Source organism: Carassius carassius, chromosome 41, assembly GCF_963082965.1.
Source record: "Carassius carassius chromosome 41, fCarCar2.1, whole genome shotgun sequence".
NCBI classification, from domain to species: Eukaryota; Metazoa; Chordata; class Actinopteri; order Cypriniformes; family Cyprinidae; genus Carassius; species Carassius carassius.
The window spans coordinates 26,272,923-26,286,438 of NC_081795.1; the positions used below are offsets into that span (position 1 = coordinate 26,272,923).

The following is a 13,516-nucleotide window of genomic DNA, read 5'->3' on the forward strand; positions in this document are numbered from 1 at the left end:
AAAAACTGCATTCTTCCATCTTAGAAACATTGCCAAGCTACGAAACATGTTATCTGTTTCTGATGCAGAAAAGCTAGTTCATGCATTCATGACCTCTAGACTGGACTATTGTAATGGTGGTTGTCCTGCTTCGTCAATAAACAAGCTACAGGTAGTCTACAGTCAAAATGCAGCAGCTAGAGTCCTTACCAGGTCAAGAAAATATGATCATATTACCCCAATTTTACAGTCTCTGCACTGGCTACCTATTAAGTTCCGAATCAAAGTTCCGTTACAAATTATCATTACTTACCTATAAGGCCCTAAATGGTTTAGCTCCTGCGTACCTAACTAGCCTTCTACCACGCTACAACCCATCACACACCCTAAGGTCACAAAACGCTGGACTTTTGGTAGTTCCTAGGATAGCAAAGTCCACTAAAGGAGGTAGAGCTTTTTCACATTTGGCTCCCAAACTCTGGAATAGCCTTCCTGATAATGTTCGGGGTTCAGACACACTCTCTCTGTTTAAATCTAGATTAAAAACGCATCTCTTTCGCCAAGCATTCGAATAATGTATCTCTTAAATTGTGAGTGTAGTTGCATCTGCATTTTTATTCTTTAGCTTGGGTTAAACTAATTTTACTTTGTTGGATCAGCAGCTATGCTAATGATGTCTCTATTTTGTTTCTATGTTTTGCCACGGGATTTACATCCCGTGGTAACTAGAATTTACACAAGCTCCAGTCTGGATCCAGAACACCTGAGAAGAGATGATGCTGACCCTCAGAGGACCCCAGATGATCCTAACCTTGAATCAACAAACAGAACTAACAATTATTGCTACATGTGTGACTGCATCATATAATTACTATTAATTAATAATATTGATAGTTCATCATCTAGCTGACTACGTCTTATTATTATTATTATTTTTATTTTTCTAAAATCCTGTCAAACGTGCACAAACTACTAGCTACTACTAAATATTGTAGAAACATAATTTTCTGTAAAGTTGCTTTGTAACGATTTGTTTTGTAAAAAGCGCTATACAAATAAACTTGAATTGAATTGAATTGAATCGCATCTTCCTCTTAACAATACCCCATAGATTTTCTGTGGGGTTAAGGTCAGGCGTGTTTGCTGGCCAATTAAGAACAGGGATACTGGTAGCTTTGGCACTGTGTGCAGGTGCCAAGTCCTGTTGGAAAATTAAATCTGCATCTCCATAAAGTTGGTCATTAGCAGGAAGCATGAAGTTCTCTAAAACTTCCTGGTATACGGCTGCTTTGACCTTGGACCTCAGAAAACACAGTGGACCAACACCAGCAGATGACATGGCATCCCAAACCATCACCGACTGTGAAAACTTTACACTGGACCTCAAGCAACGCTTCTGACGCTGTCTGTTGTTCAAGAGTGGCTTGACACAAGGAGTGCGACAGCTGAAACCCATGTCTTGCATACGTCTGTGTGTAGTGGTTCTTGAAGCACTGACTCCAGCTGCAGTCCACTCTTTGTGAATCTCCCCCACATTTTTGAATGGGTTTTGTTTCACAATCCTCTCCAGGGTGCGGTTATCCCTATTGCTTGTACAATTTTTTTTCTACCCTTTTTTTTCTTTTCCTTGCCTTCACCTCTATATTAATGTGCTTGGACACCGAGTTCTGTTTACAGCCAGCCTCTTTTGCAATGACCTTTTGTGTCTTGTCCTCCTTGTGCAAGGTGTTTGTGGTCGTCTTTTGGACAACTGTCGAGTCAGCAGTCTTCCCCATGATTGTGTAGCCTACAGAACTAGACTGAGAGAACATTTAAAGGCTTTGCAGGTGTTTTGCGTTAATTAGCTGATTAGAGTGTGGCACCAGATGTCTTTAATATTGAACCTTTTCACAATATTACAATTTTCTTAGATACTGAATTTGGGATTTTCCTTAGTTGTCAGTTATAATCATAAAAATTACAAGCTATAAACTTTTGAAATCTATCAGTGAAAGTGACATGACATTCAGCCAAGTATGGTTACCCATACTCAGAATTCATGCTCTGCATTTAACCCATCCAAAGTGTAGTAACACAGCAGTGAACACACACACAATGTAAACATACACCCGGAGCAGTGGGCATCATTTAAGCCACGGTGCCCGAGGAGCAGTTGGGGGTTCAGTGCCTTGCTCAAGGGCACCTCAGTCGTGGTATTACCGGCCCAAGACCGAGACTCGAACCCACATCCCTAGGGTTAGGAGTCAAACTCTCTAACCACTAGGTCACGACTTCCCCGTCTGTGTGTATTGAATGAATATAATATAATAAGTTTCACTTTTTAAATGGAATTAGTGAAATAAATCAACTTTTTGATGATATTCTGATTATATGACCAGCACCTGTAAATATACCCAAGTAAGGTCTCCATCTCAAATGCTTTAGCACCACCAATCACTCAAATGTGCATGGACTAGACTTCAATTTAGATAAGAATTTTATGAAGAAAAAAAACCATTAATAATAATTAATAATAATAATTACTGACAGTTCATCTGATCTTTGCCAAATTTAGCTTAACTCATCTATGACTATGCTAGCAAAAAGCTGTGTTAATTAATGTTGATGCACAAAACTGTTCTCTTTTGGTCTGTCCATAAATAGGACAATGAGCAGGGGAGGCCTATATGAACAAAATACAAAGAGAATAATTCAGTGCTTTAAAGAGCTTGTTTTCAACCTGCAATACTCCCATAAAATTATCTTCAAAGTACAGCCTAAACATTTGAACTTTTTAGCCACAAAACTTTGGACAAGCACCATGAAAACTAGTAGTCATAATCAGTCTTTAATATAACTTACGGTCTCACTTGCCTCTAGTAAAACAAAAAACAACAATTGAATAGAAGTAAAATGTTGACCTGGCTCCAGTTTGAACTTAAAAAGAGTCTTGGAGTGAAAGTGAAAACACTAAGGCAAGGAAAAGCAAATGTTGCCAATATTTGCATTCACACAGCATACTTTGATTCTGGTTGAATATACAGCGTGCAGTATCTGTTGGGACATGTTGTATACTGTTGGACAGGTACAACAACACTGAAAGAAAATTCCAAAGATGACAAAAAAATATGCTCGATGTTACAAGTTTATGAATTAGCTTAATTCCAGTTGTGGAGATTTAAGCTCTTCAGATCTTGGCCAGGCAATTCTCTAGATTGTGAATATCAGCATCTCCGTCTTCTCCTTTGCTTCCAAGAGCGCTGCACTCGATGAACTCCACCCGATTGGGCAGCTGGGTGAACTCGAAATCTTTGCCTTTCTTACCCAGGTACACCGAGCCCCCAACAGCCCCGTCCTGAGAGGATAGGGCCGCAGAACGCGTCATTCTCAGAGTATTCCTGTGGAGAAGACACAAACCTAGCATCAATCCATTACAAGAAACAGCAACACACATGACATCTTACTAAAGGTTTCACAGAAAGGCATCTTGTGCATGCAAAGCATCTGCACATTAACAAAGCCAACGCCAAAGTGAGCTCTCTCTCCTCCAGAAAACACTTGAAACATCTGGTTTCTAGTCCTGCCATTATTTCCATGATGTAGCTACTTCAACATGTTGCACATCTGCATAAACCCCAGCTTGATTTACAATAACAATGTCACAGTTATCATAGATATAAGAGTGTTAATAGCTGGTCATGAAGCCTCAGGAGCGGAAACTTGGATGACCAATCAAAGCTGAGTGGACTTTGAAGAGAGAGGAACTAAACGGTGTATTTCAGGAAGAGGGTGTAAAGAGGTGCTGCAATCATGTAGAGCATTACACAAAAAAAAGTGACTCCAAAATTAACATGTCGTCGTATAAATGAGCACAATATTGGCACTTTAACTATATTACTGAAACAGAAAGAAGTGAATACTCACAACTCCTTCTCCAACTGCTGCTGAATTAATTTGGCTGATTTTGCCATAGAGATATCTACAATACAAAAACAAACACACATGTATTACAGATATATCAAATCCCTCTATTCACATATTTTTGAAAAGCAAACTACATCTGCAAATATGTATTAAAGAATTTTTTTATAAAGCAATCATCAGTGGTGTCCGACATTGATTCACTACGCAAACATATTCAAGCAAGTCAGGGCAAATAAATGCTGCTGCACTTACATTGACACTACATTTCCTAATCAAAGCTGATGATATTCTGTAGACTACACAATAAAAGCACCTTGTAAAATATATTTTAAATGTTTAGTTGTGAATGTTATATTCATCAATAACCTTGTTTGTTGCAGGCTACCACAAGTGTCGGGGCATTTTTTGCCACTACGTTGTCTGTGAGGATGGAGTAGAGAAACTCAGCCACATCTCTGACGTCCTTCTGGAAGACGCTGCTGTCCACCACAAACACGATGGCTCTGCAACACCAAAATCCTTGAAAGACATACTCAACCAAGTGCATCCTGAAGCAGTCCAGGAAATTGTCTTTTTTTATTTTTTATCCAGCAGCTAGGAATTTTGATCAATTACTGAACATCTATTTACATGAGTGTGAATGCTAACTAATTGCAGAGCATTTCAGAGCAGAGCAAGAAGACAGTCATGCAGCTCCATGTGAAACTATGACAGGCTGCTGATCAAGCAGCGGTTTATGGTGCATTTTCAGGAACACTGAATCTGAGACGAGTGAAATTAATCTGATTTTGTTTCTATATGCACCCCATAGTCCAATCAAATTACAAAACACAGCTGCACTTGCCATGGAACTCTAACAATTTACAGTTATATTAATATATGATAAAATCAGGGTTCATCCAGGTTTCATAAATCACATTTACTTGAAGCAAAATTACAAAACACTGAAATTAGTTTAAAACAAGAAAGATAAGTTAGCCAATGGGTTGAATATGAACTTTTTATTCATATTATGATGAAAAAGTATAATGTTTTCATACCCTATTATTACTTCATATCTTCATTTTGCATCTCAATTCAAGTAAAGGTAACTTGATTTAAGCATGTTTAGATATTTGCACTGGAAAACAAGGTAAAAATACTCAGGGCTTTTTTTTAAGACCTACAGAAAGTGGGTTATCAGTACATTACAAAACTGCTGTGATGTGCAGTATTCAATTAAAAACTGGTTCTCGAATGAGGGAAAAAAGGGACTTTTCCTGGAACCTAATTGGATTGTTTTGTTTATTTTTATTTTTCCTATGACTAAATCATTTATAATAAACACTGTAACATTCCATTAAAAATTCTGATCTCATGGTGAATTTAGAGCATGCTTTGGATTTAAACTGTGGGAAAGGTTTATTGTAATGCTATTATTTATTTTGTGCATTGAATTGACTGCTTGCATTACATGTGAGCCATGATGCTGCTTCAAACCATTTGAAAAATCTTAGTTGACAAAATGGTTTAGCCACTAATGTGCAGCAGTGGCTCGAGAAACATGACCAAAAGCTCATCTCTAATCGATTGTTGTGCTTTAGAAGTCCAAAGGAAAACATCTGCCTGTTCTTATATTACAATAAGACAGACTGCCATCATGTGAATGTTCCTGGAGTGAGCAGGACCAGAGGATCCCACTGTTTCCATGCAACTAATACTAATATCATCATTCAGTGTGAACAGGCCTTCATGCATGGACCCTCAATCAGAAAAGCTCATATTCATCTTCATAACTCACTGAGCCACGGCCTTGTACTTCTCCACAATCTGAACTCTTAAACTTTCATGACCAGGAACATCGATAAGAGTCCAACTGCTGCCCTGCAATATTAAAAACAGTCTCTCATTAAACTCTCAGTGTGTTACTCTGCATGTTTAAAATCCGCTTATGTGCCTCATCACATCTAATGCACACAGTCATAATGGATTCATAAGAAGTGATATTAAATCACTTACTCTTTCATTTTTGCTCTTGTATGTGGTGCTGTTCTCGGTGATGGACGTCTGTGTTCTTACAAACTTCCCTAGTAATAACTGGAAAAACACTGCACATCATTGCCAGTTTAATGACTGTATTGTGGAAGAGCAGGAATGTTTACGCTGTATGATCTTTTTATGAAAGTGGAGTAACTCACTCGAGTGAACAGAAGAGTTTTCCCAGAGTCACAGAGTCCCAGCAGCAGCACAGCGTTCCTGGCTTTACTGGAGCCCCAGAAATTCCCAAAGAACACTGACATGCCAGAAAAAGAACAAGTGAAATGTCAGAGAAAAAAAAGGTCAACTGTGCAATGTCAGACAATCTTGACATAATGGTGATCACCTACAATGCTCAGTGCAGCAACTTTTTTTAGATGCAATAGGAGTAGAATTAAATGTAATACTTTAACCTCTTAAGTGCCACAAATGGGCCTATTGGCGCTCTTTTTTTTTCATTGTCTTTCTCTGTAACATATCTTAGAAATACTCATAACTTGCATATCATTTGAAAACTTAAAAGCTTGAAAATTCATCCTGTGAAAGCCATTTTGAAATCAGACATTGCTTTACCATGGAAATGGTACGGTCATATATTTCGGCAGTCTCCTTCCCCTTATTGGGTGGAGTCAGGTGTCATAGTACAAAATGTATTATGGTCTTTTAGAATCAAAACATTTTATAATCTTGACAAAATACATATCGTCTGAAAGGTCTGAGTGTCAAGATTCCGTATTTGGAATTCCGTATTTTGATGGCACCCAGTGGCTGCTTGTAGTAGAACACCCTAAATCAAATCTCTCAGGGAACGCAATTTTTTTAAATATCCACTTCAAATTTGGATTATAACTTATTTAGACATAAGGATTTCATTTTATAGCACTTTTGGATTCAAGAATATTTTGAAAAATATGTATTTGATATAAAATAAATAAAAATGGTACAGTGCATTTTCTTAACAGTACATTAATATTTTGAAAGATTCCACTTCTGCAATAATCTGCAGATTGTCTTCTTCCAAAAAAACACAATCCAACCTTATATCTGTATTCCAAAGCATCCATAAATTATAACAATTTAAGTTTGAATGGTGCACTTTCACATCATTATTTAAAAATGGGGGAGGGGGGGACTTAAGTGGATAAACAACACTTCTCATGGTTAATCTCGACAACTACTTTTTTTTCACCCAATCACAGCATTGAGCATTTAGTTTGAAGTCTTACAGAAAACACGCCCCTTAAACAGTGTTTAAAGCTGAGGGATAAATCAAGTAAATGACAGTTTTTTGATGTAAAACTACTTCTATTATAAATGCACCATCTGAATCATTTGTTTTTTATTTATTTACTTATTTTATTTTTTTAAAAGCAGTTCATTACCCATGTTAAAGCGGAGAAATGTTACAAAATGTTAGAAAAAAAAAAAAAACATGGCAAAGAATATTTAATTTAACTTATGCATTTAGCAGATGCTTTTATTCAAAGCGAATTCCAGTGAATTTAGGCTAACATTTTTAACCTAACAATTAATTAAAAAAATAATTATTGACAAGATTTAAAATGTGTATTAGACAAATCATATTTAAATGTCATGGTTTACAGTGTGGCAATTACAGTACTATTAAAAGTACAAGACTCCTTGTTCACACAAAAATGTCACTCTTTTAATATTTTTGTAAAACATCTGTGTTTAAGATATGTGCACAGTCTAGATGCTGCAAACATAAACAACAATAATAATAATACTACTCGTGCAAACTTCTAATAATGTCTCGTATTATTAATGTCTGCTCTGGATTGAAGCTGCTGCTTCTTCTTCTTCTTACCGATAGTGAGAATCACGAGCGCTAGAGCCACTAATATCCCGATGATGAAAACGCCCTCTTCACTCTGAATATCCCTCATGAAACTCTCCATGAACTGCTCCTCGGAGAAATCCTCTAAATCCACGTGAATCTTCTCCTCCTCCATGTTTGCCCACACACGGAAACGAGCGGAACACAGCGGAAGTGAATGACACGTGTACTGCTTCAGCCATCCGCGAGAACTCCACGTACTACCGCGGTGACGGCTGACCTCATGAATATTAATAAGTACACGTTGCTTTTACTGGCCAATCATGAGGAACGGAGATATCGTTAATATTAATGAGCGTAACTTTACATAGCAGCATTCACCTGAACACAAGGGCGAAACAAATATATACACGTTACAAATTAGAATGAAACTGGACGACCCATAATTTACATAGTGTATCTCGCAATTTAATGTCTGTTAAACTCAGGTCTGTTAGACGCCGCCGTCACATGACAGGTGTTACTTTTCACAGCGTTTACCAGATTGAACCAATCGCAGTTGACTATAATTATCGATTCTACAAATCCTTTAATAATTTAATTGAGATTGCCAGAGCATATGTGTTAGACTTCAATGTTCACAGTTTAATCGTTCAGATGTCTTTATTTATGCACAAACGTCGTGAGGTTTGACTCGGCTCTACGCCTGCTGACGGAGCGCGCCGCGCGTGTCCGGCTCTCCGGGAGGAAACAGCGACGGTTGCTGACGGAGCGCGCCGCGCGTGTCCGGTTCTCCGGGAGGAAACGGCGTCGGTTGCCGTCGTGTGAACCGAAGATGGCGGTGTCCAACGCGGCGTCGGTGTGTCGTTACTGGACGCGGTTTGACTTGCAGCAGCTGCAGGTCAGTGACTCTCTGGTCACACTCGAGTTGTGTGTGTGTCTCTGTTGCACAGGGGCTGTGCTCTTATCGGTCCGCTTCGGTGATGGATTAGCCGCTGTGATGTAAACATTGTACGAAGCAGTCATGGACAGCGCAGAACAGACGTCAACTTTCATTTAATGCTAGACACAGATGTGTTTGTTAACAGTTTGAATAACCTTGGCTAAAGACCCTGACTTCGCTGTGGTCAAATCACAGAAATGTTTATGATAGTCTTAGCTAATTATGAGCTAAAACTAGCCCGTCAAGTTAGCCTCAGTGTTTCAAGCAGCGGTGATTATTATTTGTTCACAGTCACGAGATGACAACATTGCTTTCACTGAGTTAAGTTTGCAACGGCTTAAGAAATGTTTTGTGCTCTTACCGACACTATCATTTGTATATATCATTTTATAAATTGTTGTTGTTTATTATGCCACGTAAATCACTTGGGTCAACCTCAAGTTTTAAATGTTCTATATAACTAAAGGAAATAAAGAAAGTAAGAAAGATGTCAATAAAACATTTAAAAAAAATCGTCACAACTTTTCATTGTCTACGTGGTTGTTGGAAAAAAAATGCAACTTTAGTTCAAACTGTGAATAGATTGTTTAGCAAAGAGTATTAAAGATTTAAGATGTCCTGCAAGCTGTGCAAAACATGAAAACAGATATGAGTTTGGACTGACTTGTGTTTAAACAAGTGTTTATACCTCTGATCTGTGATAGAGTTATAGAGGCCAATGGTTTATACATCTGTGAATAAAGACAGACAGACTGACATCTGAGAGAGCACAAACAGAAGTTCCCTTTCGAGAGTACTCTCGTACTGCGTAAGCTAGCTTACGCTATGGGAAAAGGTCCCCTTTTCTCGAGAATATGAAGCCAAAAATTATCCTTAATTTTTAAATAATGTAAAACGCAGTGCTGCAGCACAGCAGACCTAAGCGAAGCGGCTCGCGCGCTTATTGGCTGTGCTGTGGCAACTGCAACAACCTATGGTGAGGCGGCGGAGAGGAACGAACCAATGGGGGCGCTTCGCGCCCATTGGACGTCAGAGCGCGCCAAAATAGGCGTGGCTGGAACTATATAAGCCACCGCTTCGCCATAGGGATCAGATTTCATCTCCTTCAGCGATCTCACCTGCACTTCGCTGTCTTCACCGGAGAAGCCTCTACACGCCGTCGAAAAGCCTCTCAGCGGGATAGCACTGCAATGCAGATCTGAGGACGTCGGCTCGTGCTTCATCTCGACGCCGCCTTCAGCACTCGCTTCCTGCTGCGCCATCCGGCGTGACTATATCCTTTATAAAGCTAGTGTGTTTGCCGCTGCATCACACTTTTTTCTCCAAAATTCCCCCCCCCCCTCTACAGCCCCCAGCTGCACCGGACAACGCGCTGATATCGACGCGGAGCTTACTCGCGTGCTTACAAGGGCTGTCAGCGACCTTCAGCTCGACTGGTCTCCTCCAGACGAGCCCGCTAAAAGCAGGCTGGACAAATGGTTCTTGCAGGGGCGCCCTTCGGCCCCTCCGCAAAGAAACGCCCCCTTCTTCCCGGAAGTTCACGAACTCACGAAGTCGTGGAAAGCCCCATTCTCCGCACGCTTGAAAACTTCTGTCTCGTCAGCGCTCTCCTCTGTCGACGGCGCCTGAGACCATGGTTACGAGAGCCTCCCCCCTCTCGAGGAGGCAATTGCTGCACACCTCTGCCCGCCCTCAGCCGCAGGATGGCGGTCGAAGCCTGTGCATCCATCCAAACCGTGCCGCACCACCTCAGCTCTCGCTGGCCGAGCATACACCTCCGCTGGTCAAGCTGCTTCGGCTCTACACACCATGGCTGTGCTGCAGGTCTTTCAGGCCAGACTTCTCTGTAACCTGGACGAGTCTGCCCCAGATACCTATGACTTTAAAGATCTCCGCAGCGCTACTGATCTAGCCCTGCGTGCGACAAAGACCACAGCACAAGCGATCGGCCGAAGCATGGCAAGCCTCGCTGTTTTAGAGTGACACCTCTGGCTCACGCTCACGGAGATGAAAGACGCCGACAAATCCGCCTTTCTTGACTCTCCTATCTCGCCTTCCGGCCTCTTTGGCCAGTCGGTTAAGGGTTTCGCTGAACGCTTCACTGAGGCTCAGAAGACGTCACAAGCAATGAGACACTTCCTGCCGAAACGCTCTAGCTCTGCTGCGGGACGCCCTAGAAATGCGCCGCCCCCTCAGACCTCGAAGCCATCGCAGCCAGACTTACAGTCTCGCCCAGCGAACAAAACCCAGCACCGCTCTCGCTCTACAAGCCGCAAACTGCCAGAGAGACGGGGACCTCGGCCCAGGATTGTGCTGAACCCCGAGCCTCCGAAGCCCTCCTGACCTTCGTGCTGAAAAGACCGTGGTTAAGTCCCGCTGCGGCCGGACCACCACACAAGAAACCTCACATACTTCCTCCAATCCCCTCACTAAAGGTGGTTGGAGATGTCTATACTGCAGTAAACGAGCCTGTTACAATGCATGCACACCTGCACACAAACGCTGTTTTCACGGCGACCTCAATAAAGCACAAAAAGAACTTTTTCTATGTAGGCAGTGTGCCCACTACACAGTACGCACCCCTACATGTATTCACACTCCCCCAAGTGTCACAAAAACACACTCGGGTCCCCTTTCATGCCCACCTTCCCGCTCGCGCCGGAGGTGCTCTAAATGTAGTGCGCGTGCCCACTTCTCAGTGCGCAACCCTACAAATAAGCGCTGTCACCACAGTGTCCCAAGCACAGCATACTCGAGCTACTGGTCCCCTCATAACAGGCGGCCAGTGCCCGAAGCACATTCAACCCATAGCCGCACGAGCCGCTGCATGGCAGGCCATCCCCGGCATATCAAATTGGGTTTTGAATATAATAAAACGAGGTTACTCGCTCCAGTTCGCTCGCAGACCGCCGCGCTTTCGCGCCGTGGTCGAAACGAAAGTGAAAAGCGAAATGACACACGTCCTTCGCGCCGAACTGATAAACCTTCTTGCAAAAGGGGCGATAGAAACTGTCCCCCCTGTGCAGCGCGAGTCAGGCTTTTACAGCCGCTACTTCCTCGTACCAAAAAAGGATGGCAGTCTCAGACCCATCCTAGATCTCAGACGTTTGAACAAAGCGCTTATGGCGCGATCGTTCAAAATGTTACCTACCAAACAAACAAGCAAAGCAAACCAAGCAAATTCGCCCGAGGGATTGGTTTTTCTCAGTGGATCTGAAAGACGTTTACTTTCACATTCAAATAGCACCTCATCACAGGCCATTCTTGAGATTCGCCTTCGAGGGGCAGACTTATCAGTACATGGTTCTTCCATTCGGCCTCTCCGTAGCGCCCCGTACGTTTACACGGTGCATGGATGCCGCTCTCGCACCCCTGAGAATGCGGGGAGTGCGAGTATTGAACTACCTCGACGACTGGCTAGTTTTAGCCCATTCCGAGGAACTACTGACGACACACAGATCCTGGATCCTCAGCCATTTAGAATGCCTGGGTCTCACGATCAACACTGTCAAGAGCGCTCTGTCTCCCAGCCAGAGGATTTCCTTTTTGGGGATAGACATAGACTCTGTGACGTGTACAGCGCGTCTGACGTCACAGCGCGCTCTCACTATTCAGCATCTAGCCGTGTCGTTCAAAGCCGGGTCTCTTTACCCGCTCAAACGATTTCAAGAAATGCTAGGTCTGATGGCATCAGCCTCTGCGGTTCTCAAACTGGGCCTGCTGCGCATGCGCCCACTACAACGCTGGCTGAGAGACCGTGTTCCAGCGCGCGCATCAAGGTGACCCACGGCTGCATCACAGCTCTGGCCCCTTGGAAAATAGCCAACTGGTATCAGTTAGGCGTAAGCACGGGCGCTGTCTCGAAATGGAAAGTAGTCTCGACAGATGCATCCAACCTCGGTTGGGGCGCCCTGTCCGAGGGCAGGTCTGCCTCCGGCCTCTGGTTGAGCCCGGAGCGACTGTTACACATAAACTGTCTGGAGATGATAGCGGTCGAACTATCCCTGAAAGCTTTCCTCCCATTTTTAAAGGGCCACCACGTTCTGGTCAGATCAGACAGCATGTCAGTGGTGGCCTACATAAATCGCCAGGGTGGTGTCAGGTCAAAAACCTTGCACACCCTGACCGAACGTCTTCTGACATGGGCACATTACAATCTGCGCTCGCTAAAGGCAGCGCATGTACCTGGCATCCTGAACCGGGGCCCGGACATGCTTTCCAGGGTGAATGTTCCCCCTGGGGAGTGGTCTCTTCACCCACAAACGGTTCAGTTGATGTGGAGCATCTTCGGCAGGGCAGAGGTCGACCTCTTCGCCTCAGAAGACAACGCTCATTGCCCAATATATTTTTCAGAGAGTAGGGACGCGCTGGCCCTCGATTGGCCCAGACGCCCGCTTTATGCCTTCCCACCGGTCGCGATGCTACCGCAGGTCATCGATTGGGTCAGGAAGAGCAGATGTGCTATGCTGCTAGTAACCCCACTCTGGACGACCCAACCTTGGTTCTCCGAGCTGATGCAGCTGTCCAGTACAGCCCCATGGCCAATACCGCTGCGGAAAGATCTCCTCACGCAGCTGAAGGGCGCGCTCTGGCATCCCCACCCCGAACTTTGGGCCCTTCATGTATGGCCCCTCAACGGGTACCCGGAAACCTCCCTGAGGGAGTGTTAAAGACCATTACGGAAGCCAGAGCGCCCTCAACCAGGCGCCTTTACGCGCAGAAATGGTCAGTGTTCTCCACCTGGTGCGGGACACGGAACCTAGACCCTCACTTATGTGACGTGACGGAGATACTCTCCTTCCTACAGGAGCGTTTAGATGCGGGCAGATCCCCGTCGACGCTCAAAGTGTATGTGGCAGCAATTGCAGCTTCTCATG

General features: G+C 43.3%; 2 protein-coding genes across 3 annotated transcripts in view; one reads left to right on the forward strand and one right to left on the reverse strand.

Annotated features, from left to right (window-relative positions):
- Positions 1-2,787: 2,787 nt before the first annotated feature.
- LOC132123131 (signal recognition particle receptor subunit beta-like) lies at positions 2,788-7,960 on the reverse strand. The gene is made up of 7 exons (XM_059533676.1): positions 7,727-7,960; positions 6,060-6,154; positions 5,881-5,958; positions 5,663-5,745; positions 4,249-4,385; positions 3,883-3,937; positions 2,788-3,356 (listed from the first exon to the last, which is right to left on the reverse strand). Exons 1-7 carry the CDS (start codon positions 7,869-7,871, stop codon positions 3,146-3,148), a joined length of 804 nt encoding a protein of 267 aa, XP_059389659.1. The 5' UTR covers positions 7,872-7,960; the 3' UTR covers positions 2,788-3,145.
- Positions 7,961-8,397: 437 nt separating this feature from the next.
- The window catches only part of cux1b (cut-like homeobox 1b), a 31,686-nt gene continuing 26,567 nt past the window's right edge, over positions 8,398-13,516 (forward strand). Inside the window, exon 1 of one of the 2 annotated variants that reach the window (XM_059533663.1) lies at positions 8,398-8,597. In XM_059533663.1, the coding sequence (XP_059389646.1) occupies positions 8,532-8,597 (66 nt within the window). In that variant the 5' untranslated portion in view covers positions 8,398-8,531. The remainder of the gene's footprint in view (positions 8,598-13,516) is intronic. The other variant, XM_059533662.1, reaches the window with a different exon arrangement.

Excerpts from the sequence above, each read along its gene's own strand:
- LOC132123131 (XM_059533676.1), bottom strand. The coding sequence starts at position 7,871 with ATGGAGGAGGAGAAGATTCACGTGGATTTAGAGGATTTCTCCGAGGAG. Across the intron at positions 6,155-7,726 it reads GCTCGTGATTCTCACTATCG|TGTTCTTTGGGAATTTCTGG; the intron begins GTAAGAAGAAGA and ends CTGGCATGTCAG. Across the intron at positions 5,959-6,059 it reads AAACTCTTCTGTTCACTCGA|TTATTACTAGGGAAGTTTGT; the intron begins GTGAGTTACTCC and ends GTGTTTTTCCAG.